The 23,073-nt window shown below is 40.9% G+C and overlaps 1 protein-coding gene across 2 annotated transcripts in view; it reads left to right on the top strand.

The window, feature by feature from the left end:
- The window catches only part of arhgap42a (Rho GTPase activating protein 42a), a 286,674-nt gene that overhangs the window by 177,494 nt on the left and 86,107 nt on the right, over nucleotides 1-23,073 (top strand). For both annotated transcript variants that reach the window (XM_073043280.1, XM_073043281.1), the window contains exon 4: nucleotides 301-372. In XM_073043280.1, coding sequence (XP_072899381.1) covers nucleotides 301-372 — 72 coding nt within the window. The remainder of the gene's footprint in view (nucleotides 1-300; nucleotides 373-23,073) is intronic.

Below are 23,073 nucleotides of genomic sequence, written 5' to 3'. Positions count from 1 at the left end.
AATATTGTTTTAAACAGAAGCAATGTGGTAATTTATTATTATTAAATTTAATTATTTTCTTTGGCTGGATTACAGGTCGTACATAGAAGTTCCACCTTTAATGTGTACAGATATTGAAAACATATCAATGTACAACATTCAGATAGGAGAACAGATTTAGGATAAATATAGTCTATGACTTTCTGCAGCATTGATTTGTTTAAATAACACACTTCAAGTCAAATTGAACAGGAAATATTGCGTTAGATTTATGTATGACGCAGCAGCACTCAAACGTTATTCTCTATTGTTATTCTCTAGATTCAGAATGCGAATGATGTTTTAATTGCACCACTGGAGAAGTTTCGTAAAGATCAAATAGGGGCAGCAAAAGTAAGTGATATAATTTTGTTCATTCTGCTTTACTGTATTCTTGAATATATTTACCCACTTGTTATATATAATTTGCAAATATGGTCAAAAAAATTCCAGAGAGAGCTGAGAAGTGGATAGTGTGTTCATTCAGATGTTGAATTTTAACTTGGTTGTGCATTTGGATCCAAGAGAGATGAACAGAATGAAGCCAAGTTCCTGCTTTGTTGGCAGTTGGATTTCAAAGAGTCGCATGTGTTTTTGACACAATGTTGTCTTTTCTTACACTTTGTACAGTAATTCTATATTGGCTTTTTAACATGGAGATAAGAATTGAGCATGCTATTCAAGATTCTGCTTTTATTTAACACATTTGCCCTGGAAATTAAGTTCAGAAATAAAGCACACAGTACTTACATCTTTTATAAACTTTATTATTTTTAATGACTTTAATTAAAACTGCCTATATCTATTCTAAAGTTAAAGTTCTGATGAACTAGTGAGCTTATTTTGTTTCTCAAAATACAAACGCCACCAACTTTTATTAACATGTACTGTATTTGCTATTTGCGTACATTACATGTTTGCTGAAGTCTCCCTTGAAGTCCCAGCTTTGACCCTAGGTTGCTTTGTAACAATCGTTTACGGTGAAGCAGATTGTGCACATCAGTTCATTAAGTAAGTATGAAGATATAATCGACCTCCACGTTACAGCCGGCTGGGTAATAGGAGTTTGTCTTTGTGGAATTCACAGATCATCAGCCAGGAATCTGTGAAGCTCACTTGTGGAATTGTGTAAGCAAAATATGGAGGAACAAGTTTTGTCTGTTTATTTAAACTCTCATTTCTTGATCTGACCGTAAGACATTGGAGCAGAATTAGGCCAGTAGGCCCATCGAGTATGTTCTGCCATTCTATCATGGCTGTTTACTATCCCTCTCAATGCCATTCTCCTGCCTTCTCCCAGTAGGCTTTGATGCCCTAACTAGCTAGGAACCTATCAATCTCCACTTTAAATGTACTCAATGACATTGCCTTCACTGTCATCCATAGCTATGCATTCCACAGATTCACTATCCTCTAGCTAAAGAGATCACTTCTCATCTCTCTTCTAATTGGACATCCCTGTCTTTTGAAGCTACACCCTCTGGTTCTAGACTCACCCATTATAGGAAACATCCAGTCAAAGGCTCACAAGGTTCAAAGGTTCATTTTATTATCAAAATGTGTACACATAATGCAATTCTGAGATTCGTCTTCTCCAGATAGTCATGAAATACAGAAAAATCATGGAAGTTGTTGAAAGAAAAGACCTCAATCCCCCTTCCGTGTGGACAAGAAAAAATAAGAAATCTCACAAACTCCAACCCCCCCCCCCCCCCCCACCTCTCCCTCACACAACAACCAAAACAGCAACAGATCACCCACCTGGACATGGCAGTTAAAAACATCAAACCCCTAACCCCCAAGTCCCTTCCATGCCAAACTAAGCAGTGAAAATGACATATCTATTTTATCTAGCCTTTTAGATATTTGATAAGATCCCCCTTCATTCTTTTAAAGTCAAGCAAGTACAGGCCCATAGCCATCAAACACTCCTCACACATTAACACTTTCATTTCCAGAATCATTCTCATTTATTTCCTCTGCACCCTCTCCATTGCCAGCACATCTTAGGCAAGGGACCCAAAGCTGTTCACAATACCCCTTGTGAACAGTCTGAACAATGACATAAAATCTCGGCATTACATCCTCACTCTGATATTCTAGTCCTCCCAGAAAGAATAATTCTTTACTTCCGTCTCAACCCATGAGTTAACCTGTAGGGAATCCTGCACTAGGACTCTCATGTCCCTTTGAAGCTCTGATTTCTGAATTTTCTTACTGTTTAGAAAATAGCTTGCTCTTTTGTTCCTTCTACCAAAGTGCATGAACGTGTACTTCCTGACACTGTATTCCATCTGCCAATTCTTTTCCCATTCTCCAGATCTGTCTAGGTCCTTCTGCAGACTCCCTGCTTCCTCAACACTATCTGTCCCTCCACCTATCTAGGTATTGTCTGGAAATTTGGCCATGAAGTATCAATTCCATCATCCAGATTGTCGGCAAAGGAAAAATCCCAATTCTGACCTTTACGGAACACCACTAGTCACCGGCAGCCAATCAGAATAGGCCCCCTTTATTCTGACTCTCTGCCTCCTACCAATCAGCCAGTCATCTCTCTATGCTAAATCCTCTCTATGCAGGATTTCTTAATGCCGTAGGTTTATTTTGCTGTCCAGCAAATTTTTGAAGACATTTCTGTTTTATTTATCTTCAGAATGTCTGGAAGAGGGGACAGCTTACCTACACTTGATATATATTTATAAATGTGCATTTCCATTCAAACTGAAGGATAATTGGGGACACAAGAGATGCCCACCCTCCTCACCTGGCTGCCTCTGCCCTTATTCAAATCTCTCTCCTCCGCCTCTATTAACGCCATCGCTTTCCAGCATTTTTCATCAACACTGAAATCACTTGTGTCTTCAAACACAGAGCTGGCAATTTAAATAATGTACTTTGGATACTGACAAGGCAATCCCATTACTGGCCTCCCTGCCATGGACCACCTACTGAGAGACTATCATTACTTTTGAGAGAAAGCTATCCTGTAGGAAGGTGTATACACGTTACATGAAATTCAATGGGAAATAGTTATAGAAAAGTTCAAAGTAAAATTTACACAACCCTGAGATTCTTCTTCTGTAGGCATACTTAGTGAGTCGTTAGAATAGTAAATGCAAGCAGGATCTGTAAACTGTAAACATCAGGAAATGTAAACTGCAAATGCAGATATAAATAATGAGCATGAAATAACAAGAGTTCTCGAATGAGTGTAATTATCCCTGTTTGTTTAAGAGCCTGACGATTGAGTGGTAGTAAATGTTTTTAACCCTGAGGCACTTGTACCTTCTACCTGATGGCAGCAGCGAGAAAAGAGCATGGCCTGGGTGGTGAGGGTCCTTGGTGATGGATGCTGCTTTTCTATGGCAAGGTTTCATGTAGATGTGCTCAGTGGTTGGGAGGATATATGGGCCACTACATTTTGTAGGATTTTCCACTCAAAGACATTGGTGTTCCCATACCAGGCCGTAATGCAGCCAGTCAGCATGCTTTCCACCACACATCTATGTATGTTTACCGAGGTTTTTGATGACATGCTGAATCTCCACAGACTCCTGATGTAGACCTGTCGTTTCCGTAAGTAGATGTTGTTTTAGGAACACAATGCTTCCATGATGTGGAGGTCAGATTTATTGAAGTATCATCAGAATCATGTCATGCTCTGTAAATGAAATAGTAATTGAGCGATATCTCCTGGCACAGAATACAATGAATAAGTTAAAACTCTGGGTTGAGCAACACCTTGCAGGGTCTAGGTCAGTCTTAACAGATTGGTCAGAGAAAGGGGAAGAATTCATGACAACAGAGTGGAGATTATCTATGGGAATGTAAATATTCCTTTGGACCTCCTGCAAGTGAGTTCCAGGAAATTAACAGTGCCTCAACATTTTAATGTTAATTGAATGGTGGAGGAGTTGAGCAAGATCATGGTGATATAGAACTTGCTACTATCAATATGCATGTGGATTTTGACATTTTAATACGTAAATGGTGCTACTGATTTTTGCATAGTAGGGGAATGAAGGGTTATGGGGAGAAAGCGGGTACGTGGAGGTGAGTCCATGGCCAGATCAGCCATGATCATATTGAATGGTGGAACAGGCTTGACGGGCCAGATTGCCTACCTCTGCTCCTATTTCTTACGCTCTTGTGTTCACTGAGCATTGTTTAAATGAAAAAAGGAAGTTGTAGAGGTAGTCTTGTCTGTTAGAGTGAAGAACAAAGCAGGAGTAAGAAAGGCACTAATGTGAATTGGTACTCTTCAGGAGGTCAGACACGGTTGACCAAAATTACAGAGAGGTGACAGAAGACCAAAGATAATGTAAAATTAGAAACTAGCATTTTGACTTTGAGCCTGGTTATTGCAATGCTGTGCACAGGGTAAAAGCTTATCTGAAGGTACAGGTTTCCCCCTCTGTTTGAAGGTAGAGCGTTCCTATGAAACGGTTCGTAAGCCGGAATGTCGTAAAGTGAAGAAGCAATTACCATTTATTTATATGGGAAAAATTTGTGAGTGTTTGCAGACCCAAAAAATAACCTACCAAATCATGCCAAATAACACTTAAAACCTAAAATAACAGTAACATATAGTAAATGATCTGATAAATACACAGCCTATATAAAGTAGGAATACTTTTCTGCAATTGTTACAGCACTGTCCACCGTATCTCTCAGCAGCACTCGCGGCAAAACGCTCGGCGCAAGCACTCCCGGCAGAAACACTCTTTCCAGTAACCTTTAAGCTATGAAGCTGCCAAATAACACATAAAAATGCACAGCCTATATAAAGTAGAAATAACGAACGTCCAGTGTAGTATCACTTACCGGAATCGGGAAGACAGCGAGCACACTGATGATGGTGTGTTAGGCTGAGTCGTCGGAGGTTGGGATGGTGGGAGACTGGGGTGTCATCTCATCGTCGTCTGTTTCCGTCAGGGCAGGCAGGTCACCTTCTTCTATGTCTGCTTGCCTTGATGTCGAAGATAGGGTTTCGTTGTCTGCTGTGGCTGATGTGGAAGGCTTGAAAAACAACAGTATGTTTGACTGCTTAGCCTCGTGCATTTTTCTATCATAGTTCTTTGTAAGCACTCAAACCATCCTGCCCTAAACCTACGTGCCCTTTCAAAATTAAAGTCACACTATTCTGCAATCATTGCAGCGTTGTCAATCACAGCGAAAATCTCACGCAATTGCTTCACGTTCAGTTCCTGGACGACTTCACTTTCGGGACGTTCACTACTGCGTTGGGCCTCAATTGTTATCCTTTCCTCTTCATCAGCTCTTCATCTGTCATTTCTTGGTCATGGGATGCCAAAACCTCTTCAACATAATCTTCGTCAACTTCCACAAACCCTTAGCCAAACTCACTATATCCTTACTTCGTTCACCATGATTGAAACGCTTCATTATGTCTAGTTTTACGCTAAGTGTAACACCCTTATGCGCTCTCTTAGGCTTTTCCGATACCTTAGAACTCATCTTGCTAATGGATGCACAAAATAAATCGACATAAGCACAGATGCTCACAGGCACGTGTTTAAGCAATGCCGGCTAGAATGCAGTTCCGGGGGAGGAACTTGGCTGCTTGGTGCGTGCTGCCTTTTCTCGTAACAGTGAAACCACCTTCTGTTAGTGAAAACAGGTAACTAATGTAGGTCTTTCGTAACAGTGAGGTGTTGTAAAGCGAACATTCGAAAAACGGGGGACACCTGTATCTGAAATAGGGGTGGTAATGTAATGACTGATCATTAGACCTTGACTGTTTCTGCATTTTCTAACTTTGTAAATCATAAAATCGATCTTTTCCTGAATAAAACTTTTCTTGATACATGAGGGCTCTTGATTACTTCGTCTGTACATTCTCTGGAGCATTTTTCTTTAATTGTTTTTGAAATTTTTGCCTGTTTATGTCTTTTTCACTTCTGGAGTCACTTTTGTGCTTTATCTTTTACATACTCCTACCAGTTCACTGTTTCTTGTTTATTTGTGAGTCTGACCAGCTTTATAGATAAATGTTTAGTGTTCTCCAGTTAAGCGAGTAATTCAGATTGCTTCATTTTGTTTTTAATTCTCTGTAGTATTAATTTTGTTTCTTCTGTAGTTTGGATAATTAAAGCCATTGCCTATATACTTACAGCTCATTACACTGCTGGTGTTTAGGGTAGCAATGCAGGTCCTCCATCTCTGTTGGTGTTCAGGGCTTCCTTCATCATGTTAGTAGCTTCCTCTTGGTTTTCACTACTGTCAGTCATGCAAGTCCTGGGTGACGACACAAGAATACCATCACACTCAGATGTAGAAGAATTCTTTATTGCTGTTTCCATAACAATTTTGTTTTGCCTATCAGGGTTGTTAGCCCTGAGCTGAACTCCTGAACCTGGAGGACCAGTGGACCATCCTTGGTCTGGCCTTTACCCTTTGACCTGTTTGGGATGAGTGACCCAACCAAGAGTCAAAACAGAAAGCCCTGACTTCAGCCAACATAGCTCCCCAAGTCACTGAAGCACACAAGCTGCCAAACCACGGCAAGGTTGTGGTGCTCTATATGGCAAGATATAATTTTATTTTCTAATCATTATATATTTTGAAATTAATCAAGGCACGTATTTCAATAAGTCTCTTGTGATAAAGTTTTTCACGTTTTTAAAAAAATGTCAGGATTATGGATAGAAACAAACATGACAATTCAATATTGCAGCTTCTGTAATCTGTTTCTGTATGAATTAAAACATTCAAATTTCAGAAAGTGTGTTAAACCAAGTGGTAGAATAACACACTGGATGAAGGGTCTCGACCATAGATGCTGACTGCCGATTTCCCTCCATGGATGTTACCTGACCCACTGAGGGCGTCCACCCACTTTTTTGTTGTTCCAGATTCCAGAACCAGCAGTCTTTTATGTCTGTCTTTCTACCTCATAATCCAGTTGTGTTTATTGGAAAAGAATAATCAACTTAGGATATCAACTTAGCATTAAGAAGAAGGACGCCTCACGTCTTAATAAGCTGATAAGGAAGGCGGGCTCTGTCGTGGGCAAAGTACTGGAGAGTTTAACATCGGTAGCTGAGCGAAGGGCGCTGAGTAGGCTACGGTCAATTATGGAAAACCCTGAACATCCTCTACATAGCACCATCCAGAGACAGAGAAGCAGTTTCAGCGACAGGTTACTGTCGATGCAATGCTCCTCAGACAGGATGAAGAGGTCAATACTCCCCAATGCCATTAGGCTTTACAATTCAACTGCCAGGACTTAAGAACTTTTTTTTTAAAGCTATTATTAATGCTTTTTGAGTTAGTGATTTAGATGCATATCATATTATTACTGAGTTAAGTATTGTATGTAATGAGTTTTTGCTACAACAAGTGTATGGGACATTGGAAAAAATGTTGAATTTCCCCATGGGGATGAATAAAGTATCTATCTATCTATCTATCTATCTAACTAAGGCCTTATTTGCTGATTCATTAGTTGATTTCAAACATAATTGTAAACATTGTGAAGTACAGAGAAATAAAAAGAGGAGCGAGACAGAGAAACACCCAAGCAAAAAAGGCATAATGCTTGTGTGAACTTCCCACAGCTGAAGTGTTTTCACTTTCCTTGTGTACGATTTTATTTGGGAAAAGGGCAAGAATTTGTACCCATTCCCAGTATGTGATGGGACTGTGCCCTTTCAGTAAATACATGTTCCATCCCATTCCATCAGGATAATCGGAAAAAAACCTTTCTTTACCAAAAAAAATCAAACTACTGTGTTAGAATTGGAAGTACTGAGCTGAGACTAATTATTGTTTGCAGTTCTGAGTTTGGACTGAGTGCTTTCATGTTGTATCTGTGCTGAAGCCCTTTTTGGAGCTCTCAAAGCCCAAGCACTTTACTAGTATAACAAAAGCATAGTACACCATCTCTATAGATAAAACCAATGACCCCCCCCCCCACCCCCGCAAGACAAATTGGAATAAATGTTTGGAATGTTTATCGTGCAATGAAAAAAGTCAGTTTAAAATTGTCTAAAATTTTATGCTGAGATGCAACATCAAAGTCTTCTTTCATACCTTTAATATTTGTAGTTATATTTTAGCCAATGTAAATCTATATAAAGCTATTTAACCTCTTCACTCAAGTGTTTATGCAGCAGCTTGTAAAGTTGTTATCATTTATTCATGATCAGTGTAGAGGTAGAGGATTGCACATCTGATTCAGGTGGGAATGAAGTTGATTCCTGCTTTGATTAATTCCAAATTACACAGGTGAAGATGAATAATGACAAAGGCAAGATATGGCTCAGTGGTGATAACATCCAAATCTCCACATTTTTTGTCTAGACTTGCACGTGTAATCAGTTAGACAAGCTAAGTCAGCTACAGACGCCTGTGGAATGATGGTCTTGCCGGAGTTGATGCCTTCAGGGAAGAATGCAAAGCTAATGGCTGGAAATTTCTTAATGTAGAAAAGTAGCAGTACTTTTTATTAAATACATTTTCACTTTCAGTACAAAATCATTCATCAATGTCTTGCCTCTATTTTTTAACGTCTCCAGATTTTTCATGGATTCCTTGATGATTAGAATTCTATGCACTTAGTATGTATATGGCATAAGCTTTCCTGGCTTTAGCATGTGTCAAGCAAGCATTATTGACCCTGTGAAACAAGATGAATTACGGCTTGTTTTTTGAGATGTGGCCACTGAAGTTACTGAGTTAATGTAAATAATAGCTTGGTGACTTAACTGGGAAAGGATGTCAGGCATGAAGTTACTTTCCTTATTTGGTATTGTGGTTTGTTGGCCTCCAGCTGATAACTTTAGGGAGATTATTGTGAGATATATTGTTTGTTGTGGATCATTGAATTCATCAAAGACATTAAGCAGTGTACATTAAAATGTCGGATGACCTTCATAAACCAATTACGCCAAAGCCCAATTTTGTTGATGTCGATTGCCAGCTATTTTAATTTAAGATAATTGATGACCAGTGGCCTTCTCAAAAAAATCTGCTGCTGCGACGCTGGTTGAGCTTTTAGCCATTACAAACTGAAGCGGGCAGATAAAATATGAAAAAAAAAGTTTTTTTTTACTCTGTTGATTCTGCAATCCAAGATAAAGAAAGTATTCTGTATGTCAGGGTACAGAGGGTTAATGAACCTTATCTTTCCAGATGTTCACAATCTTGCTTGTGGGCTGCATTGTTTGTGACTTGGCACATGATGACATGCAGATTAGCTTCTTTTGGTTTACTTAAGAATGCACTGTAGCATACGAACAAAACTTTTTTCCCACGACATTGTATTCACTTGTTGAGGCAATTCATTGAGAATTTAGTAAGAATATTTTAGTAAACAAAGAACATAAAACAGTCCAGCACAGTACAAGCCGTTCGGCCTATGATGTACTGACTTTTTAACCTGTTCCAGGAACAATCTAATGCTTTCGTCTCAAAGAGCCCTCAATTTATCTTTAATCCTTGTGCATATCTGAAACATTTTATTTTTATAAAGTACTTTAATTAGAGATGAGGGCTTACAGAAACATTTCAAATTTTAGTCTCTAGTTTTCCGTAATTGGGTAAGTTCATTTATTTATACTTCTCATGCCAATGTATTGACGTGGTCTGCTGGTTAATTCTTGTTTTATCTATATTATCCAAGGAACTTTCATGATAAAGGCAACAGAATAAAATCACTCAATGTTTTCCAAGGGTTATTGCTTGTTTTTTCTTCCCCTGTAAACTGAAAAATTTCCAGCATAAGTTTTGGAAAGCAATGATCTGATGAGCTCCTGAGTATCCTTGCGAGCTATTTCAGAATCAGAATCAGGTTTATTATCACTGGCATGTTTCATGAAACTTGTTAACTTAGCAGCACATTATTTCAGCTTTAACTGGGTATTTCAATGGTGTCACATAGTTCTAGTGATTGGACTAAATCTTGGCATGAAAGGAAATACCGTAGATTCCGGACTACAGAGCGCACCTGATTATTAGCCGCAGGCTCTAATTTTAGAAATAAAATCAATTTTTTAATTGTAAAGGCCGCACCGGATTTTAGGCCGCACCGCTACTTTTAAATATACATACGTATCGGTAACACAAATTACGTTGCATATACTTTTTTACTGAACAGCACGAACAACATTCCAATATCTCCTAGCGACTGGTAAAAATATATATATTGCAGCCTACCAGGAAAAGTTATTGATCGACTTTAACTTAAAAGCAGCGTTTTCGATCGGGTCTAATCGGGTCTGACGCTTGCGCAATGCGATCGGGTCTAATCGGGTCTGACGCTTGCGCATTGCGATCGGGTCTAATCGGGTCTGACACGCTTGCGCAATGCGATCGGGTCTAATCGGGTCTGACGCTTGCGCAATGCGATCGGGTCTAATCGGGTCTGACGCTTGCGCATTGCGATCGGGTCTAATCGGGTCTGACGCTTGCGCAATGCGATCGGGTCTAATCGGGTCTGACACGCTTGCGCAATGCGATCGGGTCTAATCGGGTCTGACGCTTGCGCAATGCGATCGGGTCTAATCGGGTCTGACACGCTTGCGCAATGCGATCGGGTCTAATCGGGTCTGACGCTTGCGCAATGCGATCGGGTCTAATCGGGTCTGACACGCTTGCGCAATGCGATCGGGTCTAATCGGGTCTGACGCTTGCGCAATGCGATCGGGTCTAATCGGGTCTGACGCTTGCGCATTGCGATCGGGTCTAATCGGGTCTGACGCTTGCGCAATGCGATCGGGTCTAATCGGGTCTGACACGCTTGCGCAATGCGATCGGGTCTAATCGGGTCTGACGCTTGCGCAATGCGATCGGGTCTAATCGGGTCTGACACGCTTGCGCAATGCGATCGGGTCTAATCGGGTCTGACGCGCTTGCGCAATGCGCTCGGGTCTAATCGGGTCTGACGCTTGCGCATTGCGATCGGGTCTAATCGGGTCTGACGCTTGCGCAATGCGCTCGGGTCTAATCGGGTCTGACGCTTGCGCATTGCGATCGGGTCTAATCGGGTCTGACGCGCTCGGGTCTTGCTTCGAGTATTTTCCATGTTGATGAGGGTGAGTACAAATGACTGATTTACAATAATTTAATTGTGAAAGTGCGCTTGATTTATCGTACAATTTCATTGGACCTCTGTGAACTACTCATCAATTTTATTGGTCTACTGTTACGAGGCAAAATGTTTACGAGGCGGCATGAAAAAAAACCATGTATTAGCCGCTCTGGATTATAGGCCGCAGAGTTCAAAGCTGTTCAAAATGTGGGAAAAAAGTAGCGGCTTATAATCCGGAATCTACGGTAGTTGTGGTTCTTGCAGGTCGGTCTTCCCAAATCTGTGACACCCCTGCAGGAGCTCTTTAGACCAGTGTCCTAGCCCTAAACCATCGTGGTTCAAAGGTTCATTTTAGTATCAGAGAATGTGCTGTGTGTAGTATACAACCTGAAATTCTTACTCTCCACAGCCATCCACGAAACAAGAGACCTCATAGAATGTATGATAGAAACATCAAAGCCCCAGAGGCCCCCTTCCCCCTTCCTTCGCACAACCAGCACCCCACCCCCACCAAACCACCCCCATCAAATCCACCATGCAAAAAACAGCAAAAGCCCCCTGATCACCCTTCTTCATCCAGGAATTTCCGTACATCATCAGGGCAGAAGTATTTATTTTCTCTGATAAATCAGATTCAGGTTTATTATCACCAGCATGTGCTGTGAAATTTGTTAACTTGGCAGCAGCAGTATACAATGTTATGCATGATAATATAGAAATAAATAAGTAAATCAGTTATAGTAAGTAAACAGTTAGATTAGAAGTAGTGTAAAACAGAAATTATATAAAGTGAAGTAGTGTTCATGGGTTCAATATCCATTTAAAATCAAATGGCAGAGGGGAAGAAGATGTTTTTGAATTGCTGGGCCTGTACCTTCAGGCCTCTGTACCCTATTCCTGACAGTAACAATGAGAAGAGGGCATGCCCTGGGTGATAGCAATCCTTAATAATGGATGTAGCCTTTCTGAGGCACCGCTCCTTGAAGCTGTCTAGAATACTATAGAGGCTAGTACATAAGGTGGAGCTGACTAATCTTACAACTTTCTGTAGCTTCTCTTGATCCTATGCCATTGCACCCCCCATCCCCTCATACCAGACAGTGATGCAGCCTGTTAGAATGCTCTCCACAGTACATCTATAGAAATTTTTGAGTGTTTTTAGGTGACGTCAAATCTCTTCAAACTCCTAATGAAATATAGCTGCTGACTTGCCTTCTTTATAGTTGCATCGATATGTTGGGACTAGGTTAGATCCTCAGAGATCTGGACACCCAGGAGCTTGAAATTGTTCACTCTCTCCACTTCTGATCTCTCTATGAGAACTGGTTCATGTCCCTTCATCCTACCCTTCTAAGTAGTCCACAATCGATCTTTTGTCTTACTGACTTTGAGTGCAAGGTTGTTGCTGTGACACCACTCAACTAGCTGGTATTTCTCGCTCCTGTACGCCCTCTCGTCTCCATCTGAGATTCTGCCAACAATGGTTGTATCATCAGTAAATTTAAGCTAAACTTGGCCACACAATCATGGGTATAAAGGGAATAGAGCAGTGGACTAAGCACACACCCCTGAGGTACACCAGTGTTGATCGTCAGCGAGGAGAAGATATTATCACCAGTCTGTACAAATTGTGGTCTTCTGGTTAGGAAGTCTAGGATCCGATTACAGAAGGAGCTACAGAGGCCCAGGTTCTGTAGCTTATCGATTAGGACTGTAGGAATGATAAGTTCTAAGCTATGGTCAACAAACAGCATCCCGACATACGTATTTATATTGTCCCGATGATCTAAGTCCGTGTGAAGAACCATTGAGATTGAGTCTGCCATAGAACTATTGTGGCAATAGGCAAATTGCAATAGGTCCAAGTCCTTGCTGAGGCAGGAGTTCATTCTAGCTATGACAAACCTCTCAAAGCGTTTCATCACTGTAGATGTGAGTGCTACTGGACGACAGTCGTTAAGGCAGCTCAAATTACTCTTCTTAGGCTCTGGTGGGAACTTCTAACCATAGCAGTGATAGTGTTTTTGAATACTTCTGCCAGTTGGTTGGCACAGGTTTTCAGAGCCTTACCAGGTACTCCATGAGGACTTGCTGCCTTTTGAGGGTTCGCACTCCTTAAAGACAGTCTGACAATAGCCTGAGAGACAGAGATCACAGGGTCACTGGGTGCAGCAGGGACCTTCACAGCTGTAGTTATATTCTCCCTTTCAAAGGGGCCATAGAAGGCGTTGAGCTCATCTGGTAATGGGGCATCGCTGCCATTCATGCTATTGGGTTTTGCTTTGTAGGAAGTAATGTCCTACAAACCCTGCCAGAGTTGTTGTACATCCGATGTTGCCTGCAACCTCACTCGGAATTGTTTCTTCACTTTCGCAATAGCCCTCTGCAAGTCGTACCTGGTTTCCTTGTACAGACATGGGTCACCAGTCTTAAATACGACAGGTCTAGCCCTCAACAGATGGCGAACCTTCTGGTTCATCCACAGCTTGTGGTTTGGGAATGGAGCGTGTAGGCACACGCTCATCCACACAGGTTTTAATGAAGTCGGTAACAACTGCGGAATACTCATCCAGATTCGAGGATGAATCCCTGGATACAGTCCAGTCCACCGATTCAAAGCAGTCCTGTAGGCACTCCTGTGCTTCCCTTGTCCAAAACTTCCTGGTCCTCACTACTGGTGCTGCAGTCTTCAGTCTCTGTCTATACTCAGGGAGTAGATGAACAGCCAGGTGATCAGACTTCCTGATGTGAGGGTGTGGAATAGTATGGTAGGTATTCTTGATGGTGGTGTAACAGTGGCCCAGTGTGTTGTTTCCACTGGTACTGCAAGGGATTTGTTGATGGTAATAATTTAGTGAATTTTTTCAAGTGGCCTGGTTAAAATCCCCCATTGTGATGCTGAAGGTGCCAGGGTACGCAGTTTCGTGCATGTTGACCACGTTGCTCAGATTACTTAGAGCCTGTTTGACGTTGGCCTGAGCTGGAATGTACACCACTACCAAAATGATCGTGGAAATCTCCTGCGGCAGGTAAAATGGACGGCACTTTACTGCTAGAGTTTCCAGGTTTGGTGAGCAGAATTGGAACAACACATTTGTGCACCATGAGGCATACTCCTCCACCTCTGCTTTTGAGAGACTCGACAGTCCTATCTTAACAGTGTATAGTGAACTCGCCAATCTGAATCACTGCATTCAGTATGGAAGGGCTCAAACAGGATTCCATGAAACGAAGGACACAAGTGGTCCTACTGTCCCTCTGATACAGCTCTGAGATCTTCAGTGTTACTTACTAGAGACTCTGCGTTTGACAGCAAGATAGTTGGTATTGGGAGTTTTCTTAAATCTCTCCTGTCTCCCTGATCACCAGCCATGTTTCCTTCAAGGAGTCCAGTGAGAAGTCTGACCACTATCAGCATTACTTCCGTCAGTTTTAAGCAGCAATAGATAGTTCAATCACATTAAGACATCTTTATTAACTGTACAGACCTTGGACGTAGTTGGGATTCTCAGCTGTATCAGACTGAAGCTGGAATACTTAACCATATCCATCGAACTGGGCTGAACAAAATTGGCTCCAAGGTGCCCTGGAAGTAGTATGAAGATTGCACGATGTTCAATTCTATGAGCGCTCCATAGCAATTGAAGCGGTTCATGCTTGCATGCAACAAGATAAAAGCAGTCAGGCATAGACTGATTCGTAACACACAGAGAGTGCCGAAGGAACTCAGCGGGTCAGGCAGCATCTATGGAAATGAATAAACAGTCCATGTTTCAGGCCGAGACCCTTCTTTAGGGCTCGGCCTGGTTAATGGCAGGTAATATTTGTGCTTCAAAAGTGCCAGGAAGTAATCATCTCTAACAAGAGAGTGTCTAACTACTTACCCTTGACATTCAGCGGGATCTCCATCATTTGGCCCTCCACCGTCCAACATCCTGGGTGCCACCACTGACCAGAACCACAGCTGGACCAAACACATAAATACGGTTGCTACAAGAGCAGGGCGGAGGCTGGGCAAAGCCCTTGCCTCCTGGCTTCTCAAAATCTTTTCATCATCTGCAAAGCACATCAGAAGTGTGACAGAATATTCCCTGCTTGCCTCTATGAGTACAGCTTCAGTAACTCTCAGGAAGTCCAAAATAATTCTCCCAAGAAGCTAACATCACCGTCATGCTGCTGACGCTTCAATTATTCGCATGATTTGTATTTTTCCCTTTTTTCTGGCACATCGAGTGTTGGTCTTTTTATTTTTATTATTTTTTCTTTAAGTGGGTTCTTTTGGGTTTCTTGCTTTGTGGCTGCCTGTAAAAAAAACAAATCTGGAGCTTATACAATTTATACATTCTTTAATAATAAACTTTCTTGAATTTTGGTCTGAATCATTCAGGACAAAGCATTCACCTTGGCTGAAACCTAATTCTACACACTAAAAATGAATTTCCTCAACCACCAGCACATGGTGGCTGCAGTGTACTGTCTACAAAGTTCAGTGCAGTTACCTGCACAGGTCACTTAAGCCATATCCCCCAGAGCTGCACTGCTTACCACTTGGAAGGCTGAAGGTAACCAGCAGATGGGAGCACAACCAACTGCAGGTTCCCCTCCAAGTTGAACACCATCTTGACTTGGAAACGTATCACAATCCTTCATTACCATTGGGTATATATCCAGTTGCCACTTTATTAGATACTTCCTGTAACTCCCAACCCAACAGCACTGTCAAAGTATCTTTATCAGGAGGACTGAAAGTGGTTTTGTAAGAACCTACCAGTGGGTTTATTAATCTGGTTGATAATTAGCAGTGGTCAGCAATAGTTTCTGTATGACTGTTACCCTCTTTCAATCTAACCCATTCACAGTTAGAGGGTGACAAAGTAATGTGTTGGGAATGCCAGGTTGGAGTGTGCCAATGGAGAAAGAAAAACAGGGCTAATATCACCAATGTCAGAAATGACCATTTCTAATACAGACAGAGAGCAAGTAATCAGAAGTTGGGCAGTTCAGTGTCAGCCCACAGTTGACAGTTTTGGGATACTTTACAGTTTGTGAATGAACTGGAAGGAACTGATGCCAGTGCCCCGAATTGACACAATAATCTACTATGTCAATTGGCCACTGTAGTGAATCTCACCTGCCCCCATCTCCTGCTCTGCCATTTTGATAGCTGTCACTCAGGAGCCTGTGTATGATGTCATTACCTTCTGCTAATTACAAGATGATATAATCTCCATTCAGAACTTTCCAGAAACTGGGCAGGATAGGGGCATGGAAGTGGGAAGTGGATTAAATATCAAGAAGGCCCTGACCCTGACTCTACCTCTCCTGCCATCCGTAAACACTACACTAACCAGCTCTCGACAGTCTTTGCTGACATTTTCAATCAGCTACTGTATTTCAAAAAATCTGTTATTATTCCATCCCCAGAAAATCAACAGTCACCAGACTCAATGACTACGGGCCAGTTACACTCACATCAGTCACAATGAAGACTTTTTAAAGGCTAGTCTTATCATTTCTCAGATCCACAACTCAAAAATTTTCTAGATCCTCTGCAGTTCGACTCAGAGCCAACAGATCTGCAGATGATGCAGTTAACATCTGTCTGGACATCATACACAACACCTCAGTTACTCTAGTACATATGTCAGGGTTCTCTTTATCAATTTCAGTTCAGCCTTCAATACCATCGTCCCTGAGCATGTGCAAGATAAACTCTTTGGATTTAATGTACCAATTCCTGTCTGCAGGTGGATCACAAACCTACTCTCTGACAGGAGGCAGTATGTCAGTCTAGGCAAGCACATCTCCACATGCCACTCACTCCGCACTGGTGCACAACAGGTCTGTCTTCTCTTCCCTCTCCTGTTTTCTCCATCCACTAGTGACGGAGTCCCCAGTGATAAACTGATAAAGTCTGTGGGTAGAACTACAGCCATTGGGCTAAGTCACCAGAGGTAATAAATCCAAGTACCAGCAAGAAGTAAAATGAGCTAGCATTTTGGTGCAATCACAGTTTGGAGCTGAATGCCCTCAAAAACGTGGAGGTCAATATCGACTTCAGGAGAAACACATCTCCTCTCCACCCACTCATCATCGACAACTCTGCAGTCAGCACAGTTTTGACATTCTGGTTCCTGGACATCATTATTTCGCAGGACCTTAAGCCATTATCTCCTTCATTAACAAAAAGGCTCAGCAATGGATGAGTAGTTGGTAAAATTCTATCTCCCCTAGAAGATATGATTCAGAACAGTGTAATTCCACACTGCCATCACAGAGAGCATCGTCACATCATTCATTACTGCCTGGTTTGATGCGGCATTCTCTCACGATAGATGAACAATAGAGCCAACTGTCAGTCAGTAGAAAGGCTACAAGCTTCTATCACTGCCGGACTAAAGACTAAGAAGCTGGCAGGAAAAATCATTGCAGGCACTACCTACCCTGGAAACTGCCTTTTCCAAAAGCTCCCTTCTAGAAAGATCTATAGGGCTATTAAAACAAAAACTTCATGCTGTCTTTCACCAGGTAGTTAATCTGATCGACCATTCTTGTTAGGCCCCACCTCCTTTATCTGTTACCCCCTTCACTGTGCTTCACTGTACACACTTCACACAAAGTACACTGCAGATGCTGTGGTCAAATCAACATGTACAAACAAGCTGGATGAACTCAGCAGGTCGGGCAGCATCCGTTGAAAGGAGCAGTCACCGTTTCGGGCCGAGACCCTTCGTCAGGACTTCACACCGCTTTTTATAATGACATCTAAATTGTAAATACAAGATGCATTTATACACATTTTATTTCAGATTTGTCCTTTAACCTCATTTTACTTTTATAGTCGTTCTTTATTGTTAATGATTGCTAAATGTTTTTTTTTGTTGCATATTGAGCCAACACACCACAGCACATTCTTAATACGTGTAAATCTATACGGCGAATAGGGTTGTTCCTAGACCTTGGAAAAGAGAACTGGAATGAGCATTTTTAAGGTCATGGTGAAAGAAAAAAAGATCTTGTGGGAACAGGGGAAACGTGACTGAGTATTTGTAGTAATGGGCCATACTATCAGATTGATGTCTGCGGAGGTAGGAAAATAGAATATGCAAGCATAGAGGATACAGCCACTGGAGGCTGGGACATGGGACTCTGATGAGAGAAAGAGATTAGGGAGACTGGGGTATTAGTGAACAGTTGCTGGAAATCATGTTTTCTTCTAAAATATGTTAACTCACACTTAAATGAGTTAAATTTTACTCACCCAGTTTCATGTTCTAAGCAACCATTTATCCGATTTTTTTCAAATTGGCTATAAAATTTCATTTTTTTATCATGTATGTTTGATCTTTTAGTCATTTTTAAAATGTCTTGTTTGCTCCACTCTGAAAATCCAAATGTCCTACTTCTAATACATTCCTTTGATATTACTGCATTGCAAGGGTACTCTGGCTATTTCTGATCACCCATGTGTTTCTAATTATCCTGAAATACTTAACAAAAAAGGGTGAAAAGTAAGTATCAGCAGAATCAACAAAGTACAACAGCTGGTGATCAATATTGTGATAATTACACATCATCTGGAAGGATGAAATCATAAAATTTCGGGAATACTAATAATTGGGTCTAATAATTAGACCCAAGGTTTAAGGAAGAGATTGTGGAGTATCAAGCTGGCAGTTAAGGGTTTTGTACAGACATTAGAGTGTATTAGAGTGTATAACACAGAGCATTACATAAAAAGATTCAAGAATATAAAAGGAGACCCTTGGAGGCATTAGCAATGATCTTTTGAGAATCACTAGATTCTTGAATGGTTCCAGTGGACTGGAAGATTACAAATGTCACTCCATTTTTCAAGAAGGAGGCAGAAGAAAGGAAATTAGCCAGTTAGCCTGACTTCAGTGGTTGGGAGGATATTGGAATCCATTATTAAGGATGAAGTTTCAGGGTAGTTTGGAGGTGCATAATAAAATAGGCCAAAGTCAGCATGGTTTCCTTTAGGGCCAATTGCCTAAGAGAAGATGTGCTGGCATTGGAGAGGGTCCAGAAGAAGGTTCTCAAGAATGATTTGGGAATGTAAGGTTTAATGTATGAGGCTCAGTTGATGGCTCTATTCCTATACTCGCTGAAGATGAGAGGAAAGAGGGGAGATCTCATTGAAACTTGTCGAATATTGAAAAACCAGGTAGCATCTATGCAAAAGAGTAAACAGTTGGCCCAAAACATCAACTGTTTGCTCTTTTCCATAGATGCTGCTGGGTTGCTGAGCTCCTCCAGCATTTTGTGTGTGTTACTTGGATTTCCAGCATCTGCAGATTTTCTTTTCCTGGAATATTAGAAGGCCTAGATGAGTGGATGTGGGGAGGATGTTTCCAATGTTGGGAGAGTCTAGACCCAACGGGCACTGCCTCAGAATAGAAGGATGTCCGTTTAGGACAGAGATGAGAAATTTCTGTAGCCAGAGGGTGGTGAATCTGTGGAAATCATCGCCACAGACAGCTGTGGAGGCTAAGTCATTGGGTATGTTTAACACAGATGTTGATAGATTCTTGATTAGTCAGGGTGTCAAAGGTTACAGGAGGAAGGCTGGAGAATGGAGTTGAGATCGATAATACATCAGTCAAGATGGAATGGCGGAAAGACTTAAAGGGCCAAATAGCCCAATTCTGCTCTTTTGTCTTATGGTCTTATGAAAGTGTTGCAGAGATATAATGAATTTCTAGAGTCAGAGAGCAGGTCAGATACTGGTCAAGATATATGAAGGTGGAATTTAGTGTAGGACAGATGATAACTAACTTTGAACAAGTCAAGTGTTTGTGGAATATGGAGGACACAGAAGACAAAGGGAGGTTAAAAGCAACACTAAATAGGTAAATTTCTGCAGCTAAATTTTTATGCGCTGTTGGCTATTACCTGCATCGAGCTTTGTTAATTCGTTTAGAACAATTCCTTTAATCCAATGTTCTATTGCATCATCACTTTAAAGTTATCCTGTCCTAGTTTTGAAATTTTTGGACAGCAAGAAAGTTTATTTTATTCTTCATACCTTCAGTATGTTGTCAGTTATCTCCTCTAATTTGTAAAGTGACATGTTTATATCTTAAAAAGTGAAATATCTCTTGGAAGATTTGTCCTCATGCTTCTGTAGTTAATTTAGTAATTCGCTTGCACAATGTCCAAAAATATGAGCCATTTAAACAGTGTGATTAAGACACTATTCAGTGCTCCAGATGTGGTCCAGTCATGGCCAGATAAAATTATCTCACTGCATGAGCTACACCTTTGGCTGGAGTTCTAAAATAGTTAAGTATAGTGTTGGAGAGAGAATTTTGTATTGCCAAGAGCTATTGTATTAATTTGCACTTCTGAAAAAGGATACTAACACAGTAACTTTGGAAAATAGCGTTTGCATCTCATTCATGGCTGGAAACTAAGTAGGTAGCACAGCTGTTTTAATAATTAGATGGGCAACCACCATCTTCAGTTTTAAAATATAAAGCAAATGAAGCATGTACTTCAGTTATTTGCATAATGTGACGCAAAAAATTCATGACCACTAATTATCTACATTAGAAGGGAAACTCCCAGTGGTATCTTATGTTGTAGTTCTACTGTCTCACTTATAGGGCAGGCAAACTTTATAGAGAGAGAAGGGAATTACCATTTCAGGTCAATGACATTTCAGTTCTGATGAGAAGTCATTCATCTGGTTTCTCCATATACTGCTTGGCATGCTATTATCAACATTTTCTTTTCTCATTACTCTGACATCGTTAGACCTGATCTCATCCTCTCTGGCATTCAGGAAAAGTCCAAGCCAGGAATAATGGAAAAAAAACTCATTTCTTTCTGTGTGGATTGGTTGAAATCATTCCTGCTAGAGTCTGATCTTAGATGGCAATTGAACTCTTCTTCAGCAAACGCAAAAATACCTGGAGGGATTCAGCAAGTCAGGCAGCATCTGTGGAGGGAAATAAATGGTTGATATTTTGGGCCAAGATGCCAACTGTTCATTCCCCTCCGTAGATGCTGCCTGACTCACTGAGTTCCTTCAGCACTCTACGTGTGATTTACCACATCTGCAGAATCTCTTGTGCTTATGAAATCCTCTTCAATACTAGTTTCCCTTTGGTAGACATGAAGGTGGATTTTAAGTGGATGGATCTGTGCTAATTTTTAAACCTCTTGGATCAGAACAGACTGCTGTATAGGAAGTCTCGTTAAGAATTCTTTGTCTTCGAACTCTGTCAACTGGGTTTTATCATGAAATTTATCACATTAAATGTCAGAATTACAGACGCTCACAGCATGCCAAATGAAGAATTAAGATCTTCATTGAAACCTTGTAAAACCACTGGAATAAAATAGATATTTAAAAGGTGGCTGTGGAAGATATTTAAATTGAGTGTTTAAAGTAATTTGGAGATTTAATCTATTCTTAATGGCTATGAGACATTGGGTGTAGTTATGTAGCTGTTGTTGATCCTATAGATTGTGCACAGTATGTGAAGTGTAATTGCACCATAAATTCACTGATTTTTACATATTCTGAAATGCTTATGGAGTTCTGAGATTTCCACGAGTCACTGACAGCCTCTAGTGGTAAGCAATAAGTACTGTAGCACTGTCACAAGTGTTTCATATTTCTGTATGTGGGTGTCACTTAACACAGACAAAATAAATTCAAAAGCATTATATGCTTCTGACTTCTGTCCAGACTTGACCAAGATATATCAATCTAAAGATTAAACATACTAATTACATAATAGATTAACAGAATGTAATTTTAAGAGGCTTAGTGAGGTAGGCAGCCTCTATGGAGGGGAATCTATGGTTGTCAAGATTGTAGTTCCATTATTCTTAATCCATCCTACAAGGATCCCATTGTCCCCAATCTGTCCAGTGAGGACTCCATTGTCCCTATCCATCCAGTAAAGATTCCATTTCATTATTCTAGTTTCTCTGTCTTCTCCATACTTTCGGTTATGAGGCTTTCCACACCAGTGTCTTTAACGTGTATTGCTTTTTCCTTAACTGTCGATTTCCATGTACCATAATGGACAAGGCCCTCAGCCCAGTTGTCTGTTTCCTGTACTGCTGATCTCAGCTGTTCTCTTTCCAACAGTACCCAGCTTGAACCTCATCCTCCATTAAATCTGTAATTCTCCACAATTCCCTATGACTTCAGCATGACTTCTCCCCCTCCCAACATTCTGAAGGGAATATATCCTCCATTATATCATGGTTTGTTCTTCCACCTTCACCATTTCCCTTTTCACAGCACTGTCAAATGAAACCACAGAAGATGCAACAAATTCCATTTTTTTTTTACTACATTCCTTCTTACTGTCCAGGAAGTTGAGCATCCTTTTTTTGGTGAAGCAACAATTCACCTGCAGTTCTTTCCGTATCTGATGCTGGTGATGTGGTTTCTTCTAAGCCAGAAGTCTACCACAAATTTGGTAATTGTTTTGCAGACACTTATGTTCAGCATACAAGTATGCTCCTGAGCTTCCATTCAGTATTTTTGTTCCACTGCCATTCTGACCCCAGTCTTTGGCCTTGCATTCTGTTCCAAGAAAGTCCTTGGAACAGCTCCTCATCCTTTATCTCAGCACACTTCAGCCACGATGACTTAATAAACAGCCTAACAATTTCTGATAACCACCATTCTTTCCTTTTTTTTTTACAACTCTCTGCTTCAATTCTTCAGTTTGAACTTTTTTAAATCTCTGCTTCAAGTTGTGATTTATTTTTTAATTCTCATTTCCTTCTGAGCTATTTTAAATAATAGCTTCCTTGACAACTTCACTCTGCATCCTGTCACAGAAATTTCTTCTGTTCTCTCCACGGCAACTTTTTTTTAAAAAAAAGCTTATCTTCTCAATTTTCCGTTTCAATATCAGAATTAGATGTATTACAAAGGGTCCTGATGAAGCGTCTCGGCCCAAAATCTCGACTGATTTTTACCTTTTCGTAGATGCTGCCTCACCTGCAGAGTT

Source organism: Hemitrygon akajei, chromosome 4 (assembly GCF_048418815.1).
Source record: "Hemitrygon akajei chromosome 4, sHemAka1.3, whole genome shotgun sequence".
NCBI lineage: Eukaryota > Metazoa > Chordata > Chondrichthyes > Myliobatiformes > Dasyatidae > Hemitrygon > Hemitrygon akajei.
The sequence above is the reverse complement of the archived record's forward strand: the minus strand, read 5'-3'. Positions and strand labels throughout refer to the sequence as shown.